Source organism: Delphinapterus leucas, chromosome 19, assembly GCF_059928025.1.
Source record: "Delphinapterus leucas isolate spDelLeu-1000000601 "Yukka" chromosome 19, BTC_Dleu_Yukka2, whole genome shotgun sequence".
NCBI classification, from domain to species: Eukaryota; Metazoa; Chordata; class Mammalia; order Artiodactyla; family Monodontidae; genus Delphinapterus; species Delphinapterus leucas.
Window position 1 is genome coordinate 44,349,459 of NC_143147.1, and position 15,688 is coordinate 44,365,146.

At 36.1% G+C, this 15,688-nt stretch overlaps 1 protein-coding gene across 22 annotated transcripts in view; it reads right to left on the reverse strand.

Moving 5' to 3' along the window:
- Positions 1 to 15,688, reverse strand: part of SYNRG (synergin gamma) — a 92,286-nt gene that overhangs the window by 48,202 nt on the left and 28,396 nt on the right. For 12 of the 22 annotated variants that reach the window (XM_022552723.3, XM_022552720.2, XM_089901017.1 and 9 more), the window contains exons 6-12: positions 15,238 to 15,349; positions 11,134 to 11,436; positions 10,032 to 10,265; positions 8,993 to 9,070; positions 6,663 to 6,859; positions 5,791 to 6,039; positions 4,412 to 4,542 (exon numbers count right to left, since the gene is read on the reverse strand). In XM_022552723.3, coding sequence (XP_022408431.1) covers positions 4,412 to 4,542; positions 5,791 to 6,039; positions 6,663 to 6,859; positions 8,993 to 9,070; positions 10,032 to 10,265; positions 11,134 to 11,436; positions 15,238 to 15,349 — 1,304 coding nt within the window. The remainder of the gene's footprint in view (positions 1 to 4,411; positions 4,543 to 5,790; positions 6,040 to 6,662; positions 6,860 to 8,992; positions 9,071 to 10,031; positions 10,266 to 11,133; positions 11,437 to 15,237; positions 15,350 to 15,688) is intronic. The other 10 variants (XM_022552732.3, XM_022552727.2, XM_022552731.3 and 7 more) reach the window with 5 other exon arrangements.

The following is a 15,688-nucleotide window of genomic DNA, read 5'->3' on the forward strand; positions in this document are numbered from 1 at the left end:
AGAATACACTTTTTTCTCAAGTGCTCATGGAACATTCTCTAGGATAGATCATATCTTGGGTCACAAATCAAGCCTTGGTAAATTTAAGAAAATTGAAATCGTATCAAGTATCTTTTCTGACCATGCTATGAGACTAGATATCAATTACAGGAAAAAATCTGTAAACAATACAAACACATGGAGGCTAAACAATACACTACTTAATAACCAAGAGATCACTGAAGAAATCAAAGAAGAATCAAAAAATACCTAGAAACAAATGAAAATGAAAACACGACAACCCAAAACCTATGGGATGCAGCAAAAGAACTTCTAAGAGGGAAGTTTATAGCAATACAATCCTACCTTAAGAAACAAGAAACACCTCAAATAAACAACCTAACCTTACAGCTAAAGCAATTAGAGAAAGAAGAACAAAAAACCCCAAAGTTAGCAGAAGAAAAGAAATCATAAAGATCAGATCAGAAATAAATAAAAAAGAAACGAAGGGAACGATAGCAAAGATCAATAAAACTAAAAGCTGGTTCTTTGAGAAGATAAACAAAATTGATAAACCATTAGCCACACTCATCAAGAAAAAAAGGGAGAAGACTCAAATTAATAGAATTAGAAATGAAAAAGGAGAAGTAACAACTGACACTGCAGAAGTACAAAGGATCATGAGAGATTACTACAAGCAACTATATGCCAATAAAATGGACAACCTGGAAGAAATGGACAAATTCTTAGAAATGCACAACCTTCCCAGACTGAACCAGGAATAAATAGAAAATATGCACAGACCAATCACAAGCACTGAAACTGAAACTGTGATTAAAAATCTTCCAACAAACAAAAGCCCAGGACCAGATGGCTTCACAGGCGAATTTTATCGAACACTTAGAGAAGAGCTAACACCTATCCTTCTCAAACTCTTCCAAAATATAGCAGAGGGAGGAACACTCCCAAACTCATTCTGTGAGGCCACCATCACCCTGATACCAAAACCAGACAAAGATGTCACAAAAAAAGAAAACTACAGGCCAATATCACTGATGAACACAGATGCAAAAATCCTCAACAAAATACTAGCAAACAGAATCCAACAGCACATTAAAAGGATCATACACCATGATCAAGTGGGGTTTATCCCAGGAATGCAAGGATTCTTCAGTATACGCAAATCAATCAATGTGATACACCATATTAACAAATTGAAGGAGAAAAACCATATGATCATCTCAATCAACGCAGAGAAAGCTTTCGACAAAATTCAACGACTTATGATAAAAACCCTGCAGAAAATAGGCATAGAGGGAACTTTCCTCAACATAACAAAAGCCATATATGAGAAACCCACAGCCAACATCGTCCTCAATGGTGAAAAACTGAAACCATTTCCACTAAGATCAGGAACAAGACAACATTGCCCACTCTCACCACTATTATTCAACATAGTTTTGGAAGTTTTAGCCACAGCAATCAGAGAAGAAAAAGAAATAAAAGGAATCCAAATAGGAAAAGAAGAAGTAAAGCTGTCACTGTTTGCAGATGACATGATACTATACATAGAGAATCCTAAAGATGCTACCAGAAAACTACTAGAGCTAATCAATGAATCTGGTAAAGTTGCAGGATACAAAATTAATGCACAGAAATCTCTTGCATTCCTATACACTGATGATGAAAAATCTGAAAGTGAAATTAAGAAAACATCCCCATTTACTACTGAAACAAAAAGAATAAAATACCTAGGAATAAACCTACCTAAGGAGACAAAAGACATGTATGCAGAAAATTATAAGACACTTCTGAAAGAAATTAAAGGTGATACAAACAGATGGAGAGATATACCATGTTCTTGGATTGGAGGAATCAACACTGTGAAAATGACTCTACTACCCAAAGCAATCTACAGATTGAATGCAATCCCTATCAAACTACCACTGGCATTTTTCACAGAACTAGAACAAAAAATTTCACAATTTGTATGGAAACACAAAAGACCCCAAAGAGCCAAAGCAATCTTGAGAGAAAAAACAGAGCTGGAGGAATCAGGCCCCTGGACATCAGACTATACTACAAAGCTACAGTAATCAAGACAGTGTGGTACTGGCACCAAAACAGAAATATAGATCAATGGAACAGGATAGAAAGCCCAGAGATAAACCCACGCACATATGGTCACCTTATCTTTGATAAAGGAGGCAAGAATATACAATGGAGAAAAGACAGCCTCTTCAATAAGTGGTGCTGGGAAAACTGGACAGCTACATGTAAAACAGTGAAATTAGAACAGTCCCTAACACCATACACAAAAATAAACTCAAAATGGATTAAAGACCTAAATGTAAGGCCAGACACTATCAAACTCTTAGAGGAAAACATAGGCAGAACACTCTATGACATAAGTCACAGCAAGATCCGTTTTGACCCAGCTCCTAGAGAAATGGAAATAAAAACAAAAATAAACAAATGGGACTTAATGAAATTTAAAAGCTTTTTCACAGCAAAGGAAACCATAAGCAAGATGAAAAGACAACCCTCAGAATGGGAGAGAATATTTGCAAATGAAGCAACTGACAAAGGATTAATCTCCAAAATTTACAAGCAGCTCATGCAGCTCAATATCAAAACAACAAACACCCCAATCCAAAAATGGACAGAAGACCTAAACAGACATTTCTCCAAAGAAGATATACAGATTGCCAACAAACACATGAAAGGATGCCCAACATCATTAATCATTAGAGAAATGCAAATCAAAACTACAATGCGATATCATCTCATACTAGTCAGAATGGCCATCATCAAAAAATCTACAAGCAATAAATGCTGTAGAGGGTGTGGAGTAAAGGGAACCCTCATACACTGTTGGTAGGAATGTAAATTGATACAGCCACTATGGAGAACAGTATGGAGGTTCCTTAAAAAACTAAAAATAGAACTACCATATGACCCAGCAATCCCACTACTGGGCATATACCCTGAGAAAACCATAATTCAAAAAGAGTCACGGGGGCTTCCCTGGTGGCGCAGTGGTTGAGAGTCCGCCTGCCAATGCAGGGGACACAGGTTCGTGCCCCGGTCCAGGAAGATCCCACATGCCGCGGAGCGGCTGGGCCCGTGAGCCATGGCCGCTGAGCCTCTGTGTCCGGAGCCTGTGCTCTGCAACAGGAGAGGCCACAACAGAGAGAGGCCCGTGTACAGCAAAAAAAAAAAAAAAAAGAGTCATGTACCACAATGTTCATTGCAGCTATATTTATAATAGCCAGGACATGGAAGAAACCTAAGTGTCCATTGACAGATGAGTGGATAAAGAAGCTGTGGCACATATATATAATGGAATATTACTCAGCCATAAAAAGAAACAAAATTTAGTTATTTGTAGTGAGGTGGATGGACCTAGAGTCTGTCATACAGAGTAAAGTAAGTCAGAAAGAGAAAAACAAATACCGTATGCTAACACATATATATGGAATCTAAAAAAAAAAAAAGGTCATGAAGAACCTAGGGGCAAGGTGGGAATAAAGATGCAGACCAACTAGAGAATGGACTTGAGGACACGGGGACGGGGAAGGGTAAGCTGGGACAACGTGAGAAAGTGGTAGTATATATATGGACATATATACACTACCAAATGTAAAATAGATAGCTAGTGGGAAGCAGTCGCATAGCACAGGGAGATCAGCTCGGTGCTTTGTGACCAGCTAGAAGGATGGGATAGGGAGGGTGGGAGGGAGGGAGGGAGACGCAAGAGGGAAGAGATATGGGGACATATGTATAACTGATTCACTTTGTTATAAAGCAGAAACTAACACACTATTGTAAAGCAATTATACTCCAATAAAAATGTTTAAAAAAATAATGGAAAGGTGTTGACAACATACTGAATCACTTACTGTACCTAAAAGTTAAAACATTAGAAAAATGTTTATGCAACTGTCTATGCAAACAAACAAACAGAAACCTGAAGGCCTAAAAGCCACTGATCTCAAACAGAAGGGCAACATGGATAAATAATCATATTTAGATTTCTAAATGATGATTTCTGTGGAAAAGCAATAGTATGTTATATTGCAAAATGTCAAATTATGTGCCCCTGCCTAAAAAGCTTTTCAGCAGTTGAAGACCTGGATCTAATACAAGAACATGAAGTCATAAGGGGCACGGGTGCACTCAGCTGTAATAAATCAGGTTTAGCACAAGCAAAAAGAAATATTGTTAAGCAGGTGCGTACTGGGAGGAAATGGTAGAAGCTGAAGTTTAAGGTGGACAAAGGGGAAGGAAGTTTGAAGAGTGAAAGTAGGAATAACCAAGAAAGCATGAGAGTAAGGAGTCTTAATTCTCTTATTTATACTTAGGCTTCTCATTGTGGATGGCCTCTTTCTCAATTATTAAATACAGTGTTAACTATATTAAACTCTTCTACCTGTTTCCGTGCTGAGAATTTGATTTTGAAGAAGCAGGCAACTCTTGGAAATCACTGAATGAATCATCAAGGGATCCTGACTTGGAAGCATCTTGAAAATCCTGGAAGTCATCTTCTTCTGGTTTGACAACCTAGGTTTACAGAGGACGTTGAAACAGAAAACGTCTTATGATAAAAAGGTAAAGAACAAATCTTCAACTGTCAACCTCAAAGACTACTTTTTTTTTTTCAAAAACTACTTTTTAACTCTTCCTATTTAAGTACAAACACCTAATTTTAGAAGAACACCCTTTAGACAAAAACATCAACTCAAGTGCTTAAGGCAGGAATGCTGCCTAATGTTTTAAAATGCTCTCTCGTACAAACGGTAGAAGACTGGTTTAAACAGTTAATTTATATAATTTTTAAATAGCTGAATCACATTTAATGGATTACTGAGAAACTGCCATCTTTATAAAACATTTTAATCATGTCTGTAAATTACAGAAGTGATACAAGTTTGTTTTAACTCATCACATACATGTATAAAGGAAACCGTGAAAACGGACTCCTAATCCCATGCTTAGGAAGTGAGCACTGTTAACAGTTCATTTGTTTTATAGAAAAACGAGCTTATATTATATTGTTCTGCACTTTAAAAAATATGTAATTACAGAACATGGACATATTTTCATGCAGTACATGTACATCTACCGGCATTCATTTTAATAATCTAATAGTTTACCACTGTAGAGATAAACCGAAATTTATTTAACCTTTCTTCTTCTGATGGATATGCAGCTATTCCTAATTTTTTACTCTAACAAACAATGCTACAACAAATATCCTTGTATATTTTTGCTAATTTGAGTTACTAAGTTCTGTGAGACTCCTAATCGAGTGACTGCTGGGTCAGAAGACATGAACATTTAGAATTTTGATAGCTATTGCCAAACATGCCTTCCAAAAAGGCTGTACCAAAAAACCCTTTTCCCTACATTTTTACTGACACTGAATATACGTTTAAAACGTTTTTTGCTAATCTAAGAAGTGAAAAATAAACTGAAGCATCTTAATTTCAGGTTTAGCAGCTTCCTCAAAAAACATAGCCTAAGGATATAATTAGCTTTATTAAGCCTGATGTTTAAGACATATATGATAAAGAACTATAAACTTTTAGCCAAAATTCAAGTATCTTAAGGCTTAAGAAATTTTTTTTTAAATAATGAAAAATTAAATGTTGTATTGTTTTAATACTGCTTAATTTTCACCTCCAGTGTCCATCATAATCCAGCACCTTTTCTGCATTCATGGAAAAAAAAAAAGTTGCCTGGATTCATTTTCCAGGGATAACTCAGAATATGCACAGCCTCTCCATTTTGCATAGCCTCTCCATTTACCTGATTTGCAGGGTAAGTTGACATGAAGCCACTGGGAGTCTGGGCTGCAGCTCCCCCGACTGGTCCAACAAGATTAATGCCCATGACTGGCTGTCCGAGGGTGAGGGGCATGGAGCCTGCAGGGCCTGAAGGCATCCCAGTTGGCTGACTCACAGCAGTAGGCAAAGTCATAGGAAAGCCACTTAAAGTTGGAACAGGAGCCGCTGGAAACTGATTTAAAGCATCGGGACTCATGGCAGGAACACCCCTCTACATAGAACAGGAGGAAAATGGAAACACTTGAGGAAATTGCAAACCACATACAACCCAAATCTGGCAAAGAGAGACTTAACTGTAAAATCTGTAGCCCTGGTATGTTTCCACTCTGACTCTCCCAAAACTCAGGAATTTGACACAAGAAAGTAAGTTATGAGGTTAATGTGAATCTAATATTTAGCAAAGAAATGGCCAACACATACCAATTCTGACATTTTCACTCTGACAAGTCTGGTTAATTCGCTACAATCAAATCGTTTACAATGATTTTGTAATATGAGAAAAACTGCTGCCAGACCGAGCATACTTTATCTGTATCTAAGGAGTTTTAGACAAGGACCTCAAAGGACAGAGAGTCATCTCATCTATTACTAACTTTCAAGTTCAGAAGGGTTACACTTAGGTCAGAGAATGTTAATATATTCAAGTCTTTAAACAAAGGAATATTTTGCTAGTATGCACATCATATAAAATGTACATTTTTGAAGAACTGTATCCTGAAAATAATCTAAATTTTAATGTCCAAGGAGTTCTGCAAGGTTGTAGAAAAAAAGGATTCATATTCTCTCAGTTTATATTGGAAAGTAATTTGACCTAACCTTAGAAACAATGTCTACCTGTGTTACTGCTATCATGGCGAGAACAGTATAAAGTTCTTCTTTAGTAAGTCTGCCAGGTGTGGTTCGATTAGCTAAGGCCCATATCTGTCCAAGAGTTTCCCTGGGAAGTCCGGATGACATCAGGATGGGATAAAGTTTAGCAGTATCTATTCCAGTCGGAGTCATTGTGGTTTCTAAAATTTTCTTATATGCATCTATTAAAGGAAAGACCAGATTACAAATGTAAACATATTACAAGTGATTCATCTTTTTTGTTGTCATTGCTGCTTATACAAGAATAAACTTAAGTCAAACTGCTTTAAGAGAACTGAAGCCACATCAAGGGTTTAAACTGCTGTAAAGATATTCAAGTGGAAATATCCAGCAGACAATTAGGGTCTGGAGCTTAGAAGAGAGGTTGGAGTTTGGCCCTACAGACAAAGATTTGGGGTTAAAGGTAAGAGAAAGTCTTATAATTCATTAGTAGATAGGAACAACAATAAGATGGAGGTGGTATAAGCAGATGTTTTGGACTTTAAAAAAGAAGTTGTAGAGTAATGATGGTGGGACTAATTTGAAAATAGCAGTGGGAAGCAAGAATTATACCAATATCACCTTTCTCTTGTCCCAGTGAATTAGAGGCTATTAGAGGAAACATCATTGGGTAAGGTGCTTTGGGAACACAGCCTTCAGAGAAAGACAGGGTTTCAGTTAGATGGCGGAAAGTGTTTGAAAAAAGGAAGGGACCGTTGGGGAGTTTTTCACTATGAAATGGCCTTTCCAAAGGACAAAGTGGGAAAGGCTGTTAGGGATAGGGTTGCCACATAAAATACAGGACGCCAATTATTGCATGGGGTATACTTATACTAAACAACTATTTGCTGTTTCTCTGAAATTCAAATTTAACTGGATGTTCTGTATGCTTATTTGCTAAATCTGGCAAGCCTAGTTAGAGGAGTTTGGGGGATGAAAGTAGGGCTAAGGCAGACAGAGAAAAACGCTTAAAGCAAAAATTTTACATCTAGCATTTAGATATGGATTACAGGTTAGTAGGCTGACCATAAGAACATGTATTTTGGCTAGGAAATTATGTGTACCGTGTATGTTTGGAGGGAGAAGGGAGAAAGAAATACAAGCTGGCAGAAAAGGGACAGAATCCCAATATATACCAAGATCTAGATTTTGTTTGTTTGGCTTGCAGACAGAGAGGAAGAAGAAAAGATGCAATCTGTCTAACGGGCAGTTGGGAGGAAATCAATTATCTTTATGTACAACTGAAGTCCCCTGTGGTTTTGGGAAATGAGCCTTTCAATTTGTGATTATGTGATTCTGAGGAAAAGCAGACATTACTAATTTCTTCCCCCAAAAAGTTGAGCTACAGGGATCTTGCATGAGTTTTATTTAAATTAAGTGCAGAACCAATCTAGATCAAGTCTATGACCAACAAAGAGAGCTAAAGATCAAAGTTACCTTTAGTTTTTAAGGGGTTTGCAAAGCAAATTGAACAAGTTGCAATATACTGTGATTAACATAATGCCATTGTAATAGTCATTATTCTATGCACATCAAATATGGCTTAAATACGCTATTCCCTTGTACCAATTGAATACTACATCACAAAACGTGTACTTCAGTGATTTTTTAGCTCAGTAGTTAATAACATACATAAAGAAAAAAGTAAACAACATCTTCCAATGTAGGAAAAGATGCCATTTGGTCTTTTACTTCATATAGTTTTATACTGACAAAGTCAAAGAATATTTTTTAAATATATAAACGAATCACCAAGGGTTCAGAAAATTTTACTAAACATATTAGTACTATTCTTGATGTTATTAATAATCTGTGAAATAAATATTTGATAGTGTCTTTTAAAGCATAATAAATCTAAGAAAAGCTTTTAGATATAAAAGTATATGATGGTCAATAAAACATTAAAGCAAAACACTTCTTCATTTATATAGTTATTTCATACGTGAGACAGTCTTTTTTTTTTTTAATATTTATTTATTTATTTATTTGGCTGTGCCGTGTCTTAGTTGCTGCATGTGGGATCTTTTTTTTTTAGCTGCAGCTTGTGAGATCTAGTTCCCTGACCAGGGATCGAACCCTGGCCCCCTACACTGAAAGCATGGAGTCTTAACCACTGGACCATGAGAGAAGTCCTTATGAGGCAGTCTTCAACACTAGATGTATTTAATTTTCTGTACTCTTTTAGAAAAAATAAGAAAAAGTTACAATTCCTTCTGCATATTCTGTAACCACAATAGTAAATATTTATAACTACATTTACAACATTTAAAGTAAAGTATCCAGATAGGAATCTTGGACAAAAAAGCTCTTTTTACCTGGAACCAAACTTTCATTGTATATCCAAGGAGGCATTCTGGGCTGAACAGGATCCTGTGAGGGAAATACTCCCACACCTAAGAAGTTAAAGAACATTATCTAATGTATATACTGGTCCATGTAGCAGATGGGGAAATCACACTGTGTCATGTTTTTTTTTATAAGAAGAGCACTGGAGACACTAAAAAAAAAAAAAAGTCACCAATACAACTAAAATTTGGTTTCTAAGCAACTCTTGTACACCTATGTCCTAAGGTGTAAACTAAAAATAAACAAACAAAAAAATACCCCTAAGATGTACAAAATCAATATTCTGGATCATATGAGGCTTGATGCCAGTCACATATATTACAATTTAAAGACAAAACATGAGAGATGATGGTTTTAAAGATTACATACGCAAAACAAAAGAAAAAATGCCCAAGCTTCACTTGCAGCTTTTAATAACACTTCTTTGCAAAGTCTGATTTTTTAAAATCCTGAATATGACACTGCTGCCTTAGATGTATAGCATTTTTGTTTAAAATTTTTGTTTTTCACTTTGTCCTGTAAAATAGCCTCCAAAAGTTTGCCTCCTGGGCTGCCCACATTGTAATTCATCTCTGCAAGTTGAGTTTACAAAAATGTGGATCTAATTTAGGCAGCAGTGTGTACGATTAATTTCAGAGAAGCAAAACTATATTCTCATTGGTGACTTTTCCAGTTAAATTTTAACTTTTCAACCTTATAGAAGAACAGAAAGTTTGAGGGGGAAAAAGTTTTTTATAAAATAAAAGGAGAAGAAGTTTTAAATCAGAAATGATTCCGATTAAAAAAACTGGTTATCGAAATTTTTTTAAAAGGAATAACAGCGTGTTTAAAGAATTCAGAGCAAAATTGTAGGGGTTAATTAGAGAAAGGAATGCATTAAATATATTTTAAGCAAAATTTTGATTAGCAAAATCAAGCAGCATTCATTTTAAGATTAATGCCTAAGGTGTTAGCATTTGAGCAACATTTGGTTAAATGAGCTTTTCGCTGAATATTTCATGAGCTCACCACTCTCCTCAATGGACAGGTTTTGGTCTGAAGTCTTTTCTGCCTCTGCGGTAGTGGTACCACTTACACGTCCATCTACAGCACCCCCGTTATTGGCCGTTAAACTGGGATGGTTCTTACTGGAACCTGGGCCTAGGGCTTTGTGCCCAACTTCAGAAGTATTTAATTTAATTTGTTCCTGCCCCGATGTACTTATATCACAAGATACTAGGAGCTTCTCCTCCAAGGAAGGGCCTAAACAAACAGCATGAAGGATTATTTGTATATAACTGCAAGCTTCTAATTTTTCAACCATCCATCTCCACCCCCCAAATTCTAAAGGGAAGGCCCTGCCACATATAATATAAATTTTGAAACAATTCAAGTCCACACATTTGTCTAGGGCTTGAGACACTTTAGCGATTTTAGAGAACTTAAACATCATTATCTACTTTGATTCTCAGGAATTCTGTGAGACAGTAGGTAGAATGGTATAGTGGAAGGTGTACTACCTTAGAAATTTGGTGACCTATACAAGATACAGACACTTCTACTAACTATCGCCTATTTCTTCATCTGTCAACCGAGAACGTGTAGATGAGTACATGTCTGCTAAGATTCCTCTCAGCACTATTCTGTGCCTCAAGACACAGTAACTGCCTCCCGCCCCCACAAGTGATAAAACTGAGGTATAGAAATGTTTAAAGATTTGTCCAGGGACAAACTGGTAGTAAATGGAGAACCTGGGCTTCTGACCCCAACGTGCTTTATCACTGAAAGCACTTTCTAAAGCTGCTTTCCCTGGCTCATTACTCTTAAGAAAATGATGGTGGTGATTTCCCCAAACAAGAGGCATCTCCTGAAGAACTCAGTGTGTTCTTAAAGTTCTAAGGTGGTTTAAATAGGTCCTAATTTAGGAGCAGATGTTTCCAATCACTTTTCCAGAATGTGAAGCCCCCAGAATTAAAAAATCTATATTCTTAACTTTGGTGAATTTCAACAGTACTCATATATTCAGGCACATGTTTCTGTGCCAACATCACTGTATTATTCTACTTATATAAGTGAAATAAATTATCCTAGATTATTTAAAAAATACTTTCATTAATCGTCTAGTAGTTACCTGCTTTCTGCACATTGTATGAGGCTGAAGCAGTAGAGAAATAAGGAATTTGCCCAGGGACACCATGTAAGGCAACAGACACTGGACTCTGACCTGGAGGGATATACTGTGCTCCAGCCTTCTGAGCATGCAACTGGCCAAGTGGGGTGGTGGGGCGGAAAGACTGAAAAGGCTGGGAAGTGGAAGAAGGCCCACAAGTGGGAGCTTCACCAGGCCCCTGCATAAAGTCACTGAATTCTTCTTCATCAAGAAAGGCGGGTGATGGGGAGACAGTTTTAGCAGAATGAAATGATGTGGGATAATCTGCAAAATGGAAAACGGCAATGAAACACACACAGAAATGAAAATCACAGGGGAAAAGAAATTAAGATGTAGTACAACTCCAAAAGAATATAATGAAACATGAATAGTGGAGGTGAATAAGAAATAACATGTAACAACAAACAGAATCATACAATGAATGCAAAACACTTTGATGTCTATTTACAAACAATTTTTTAGTCTTTTTTTTTTTTTTTTTTTTTGTGGTACGCGGGCCTCTCACTGCTGTGGCCTCTCCCGTTGCGGAACACAGGCTCCGGATGCGCAGGCTCAGTGGCCATGGCTCACGGGCCCAGCCACTCCACGGCGTGTGGGATCTTCCCGGACCGGGGCACGAACCCGTGTCCCCTGCATCGGCGGGCGGACTCTCAACACTGCGCCACCAGGGAAGCCCTAGTCTTTTTTTTTTAACATCTTTATTGGAGTATAATTGCTTTACAATGGTGTGTTACGTTTCTGTTGTGTATAACAGTGAATCAGCTATATGCATACATATATTCCCATATCCCCTCCCTCTTGCGCCTCCCTATCCCACCCTCTAGGTGGTCACAAAGCACCGAGCTGATCTCCCTGTGCTATGCGGCTGCTTCCCACTAGCTATCTATTTTACATTTGGTAGTGTATATATGTCAATGCTACTCTCTCATTTCGTCCCAGCTTACCCTTTCCCCTCCCCGTGTCCTCAAGTCCATTCTCTACATCTGCGTCTTTATTCCCATCCTGCCCCTAGGTTCAGCAGAACCATTTTTTTTTCAGATTCCATGTATATGTGCTAGCATACAGTATTTGCTTTTCTGACTTACTTCACTCTGTATGACAGACTCTGGGTCCATCCACCTCACTACAAATAACTCAATTTCATTTTTAGTCTTTTTTAAAAAGAGGTTTTACAGCTATTTTGCATTTCGTTCAAAAACAGAAAAATGTAAAACTCAAAATTTCTTTCCTTCTTTTATTAAGTTAGCACTTATTTTTTTTCCTTGAGACCACTAATAATTTACATCAAAGTGGTGATTATTTTTGAAATCCAATTGATCTGTTTATCTGGATAATATTTTCTCAAACCAGTATAAATAAGAGAACCAACCTATATGTTGCTGAATACATTTTAGACAGATATATACTGATGATTAAATTTCATTATGCCAGTAAAAAACAATGCATGACGCATACTTGTAATTTTTGATAAATCATGCCTAATCCATACACTTAACATAGTTCATATTTCATATGAGGATGAAACTTACTGTGTGGGGAATAAAAATTACAAAGGCAACAAGAACATCAAACATATTACCAAAGTGATATTTTCTTGTGCAAAGCATCAAAATTAGGACATCATAAAGTGCTAAGTCAAATAACTCAACAGCCAATTTAAGAAAGTAAACCCTAACAGCTATGTTTAAAAGATCTTTGCCTCTAAAAGATATAAACATCACTGTGGCTTTTTACTGTTAAATATGAGATTCACTTATGTAATAAACCTTCTCTACAGGGATTATGTTTAATACTATGCTCATTAACAATACTATTATTGTTGCTTCTTCACATTTTTAACTTCTTTGTATTGCTTTAACATTTACTAAAGTCTAATGTCACAAGGAGCAGTCTTTTTTAAAAAAGGCTCTCATTTGAAAAATGGGGACACTATATGCTTCTCTTTTGGACCTTTCTCTTTTGGATCCATGAAATAAAGCCTGTAAGCATTAAAGTTCTATGAAAGATGCAAAATGAATATGCAAAATTACTGCCTTAATGAATTTTGTTTAAAAAAAGCCATGTCATAATGAATCTCAACCCTCCCAATAATGGTTACTGAGAGTGTGTATTTAAGCTCTCAATTTGGGCTCTCAGATCAGTACTGGTAGAAAATAGTAACAATGCAAAACTGACAGCTACTAGGGATATACTAGCTGACTGTTTAGGCTAAACCAACTTCTTTTCTTTTCTTTCTTTTTTTTAGGCTAAAAATTTCTTTCCATTTGACTGGAATTATGTTAATTCTATGTGGTATATATTTTGGCTTAGAAACTCTTGTAGCTATATATATATATATATAATAAGAAGTGTAAAAATTATGTGGTACAGTTTGTATATTCAATATTTTAAGGTAAACAGTCTATGGGCGTTTATACCTCTGGTGGTAAAAAGGCTGGAAACTTTTTACATACTTTAGGCCTAGGTTTAAGACCCTAGCTGGAGAAGCTCTGGAAATTCCTTGGGCTTGCTTCAAAAAACTATTTTTCTAGCGAAGCATGAAGCAGTTAACTAGAAACAGCTAACTGCACGCATGTTGATTGAACTCAAGAGATTACTTGAACATCAAAACACCAATTTATTACTTAACAATGAAGTTTTTAAACCATATCCAGTTGTCCAAAGGGGCCATTCTATATGGATAGAAAAGTATGTGACCTAACAATGACCATTCCTCTCTGCCGCCTTCTCCTTTATCTAATTAGGTTCCATGCTGGGTCCAGTTTTACCATTCCAACGACTATACTTAAATGACTTACTGACTAGCTTATTCAGCTTATAATTTTCATTTTTAGGTATGTTTTTCCTTTCTGAACTCATTCTGATTGCTAATATCCATTCCCTTTTCAATATCAGTATATATTTTACTTTGGGGCATATGTTTGTAACGATAATCTGAGTATATAATCTAGCAAGTGAAATTAATAGCACAGAGGCAAAGCTGTCCCAGAAAGTCAGGAACTCGTTACTGTGCCAATATTAGATTATGCCCTCCTGATATCACCTATAAAAGGTACCTATAAAAACTGTCAATGTAATACATGCCTGCAGAAAATAGCACTTGCTGAATGATTTATGAAAACTATTCACGTATTAATGGTATGTTATTCTTGAAATTAGCTGAGAATAAAATGTCAAAATATCAAATTTAAAAAAAGGATGTGGTAACAGTTATGTGAAGATAAGACTCATTTCAACTGCTAAATGTTTAAAACACATGCAAAAAAACCCCCCAAAATATCTCTTTACCCTGCTCTATTAGGTACTTTTCTTTTGCTTATTTGATGGTAAATGAAAATAAAAACTACAAAGGAATGTATTTTAAAAAATAAAATGATGGTAAATGAAAATAAAAACTACAAAGGAATGTATTTTAAAAAATAAAATTTCACGAGAAATATTATTTAATCCATGACTTTTTTTAAATTGGAGTTTAGTTGCTTTACAATATTGTGTTATTTTATATTGTACAGCAAAGTGAATCAGCTATACATATACATATCTCCCCTATTTCTTGGATTTCCTTCTCATTTAGGTCACCACAGAGCACTGAGTAGAGTTCCCTATGCTATACAGTAGGTTCTCATTAGTTATCTATTTTATACATATAAATCCATGACTTTTTAAAGAAGTCATTTAGAAAATCTGTAAGTTTCATCACATCGAATAAAATATGAACTAGTACATCAAAAGTAAAACTATTTTAAAATAATGAGAATGAAATGGTAAACTCGTTTACTACATTTGTTTTTAGTGAATGGATTTTACTAACGTTAACGTATTCATTTATACAGAAGATTTACAAGTTGTCATACTGACATTTACTAGAAGACAAAGAAGTTTCTTCCCCCCAAGATTGTCTAGACCAGAGCTCTTAACCCACTGTAAATTTTAAAACATCCAAATCTGTACTTAGCTTGAAGGAGGAGTTCAACTCACTCTCTGCACACACACATAATGGTCAATTAAACACACAGGGACTATAAGGCACCTTCCAACAAAAGAAACATTTTTAATTAAAACTACCTGGTTTCTTAGGGTGTGATGCTGGAGTAGGATGCATCTTAGCGTCTCTGGAAAACCCATCTAAGTTTCCTTTTATGGCTTCCAAAGCATCATCTCTACTCTTCTCTCCTGTCTGGGAGACAATAAATGTATATATATTTCTTCACTTGTCTCTCACACATCGTCCTAATCCACATAAGTTGAAAGAAGAGTGCAAATATTCGTCAATTTACAATATTTTTACCACATACTTCGGATAGTGAATTTTCCAAGTCAGAAAAACATTGACATAAAGCAAAGGCGTAAGACAACACTCTAAAGAAGATTATTAAAAGGCCCATTTAGAAATACTTTAGGCTACAGCTGTTAGATATTAAGTATCCAGTATTAATGCTTCCCAAGAAAAGATTACAAGCATTGCAAAGGCAGAAAACAAGAGCTGAGAAGATAATTGCTGCTATCCCATTCCCCT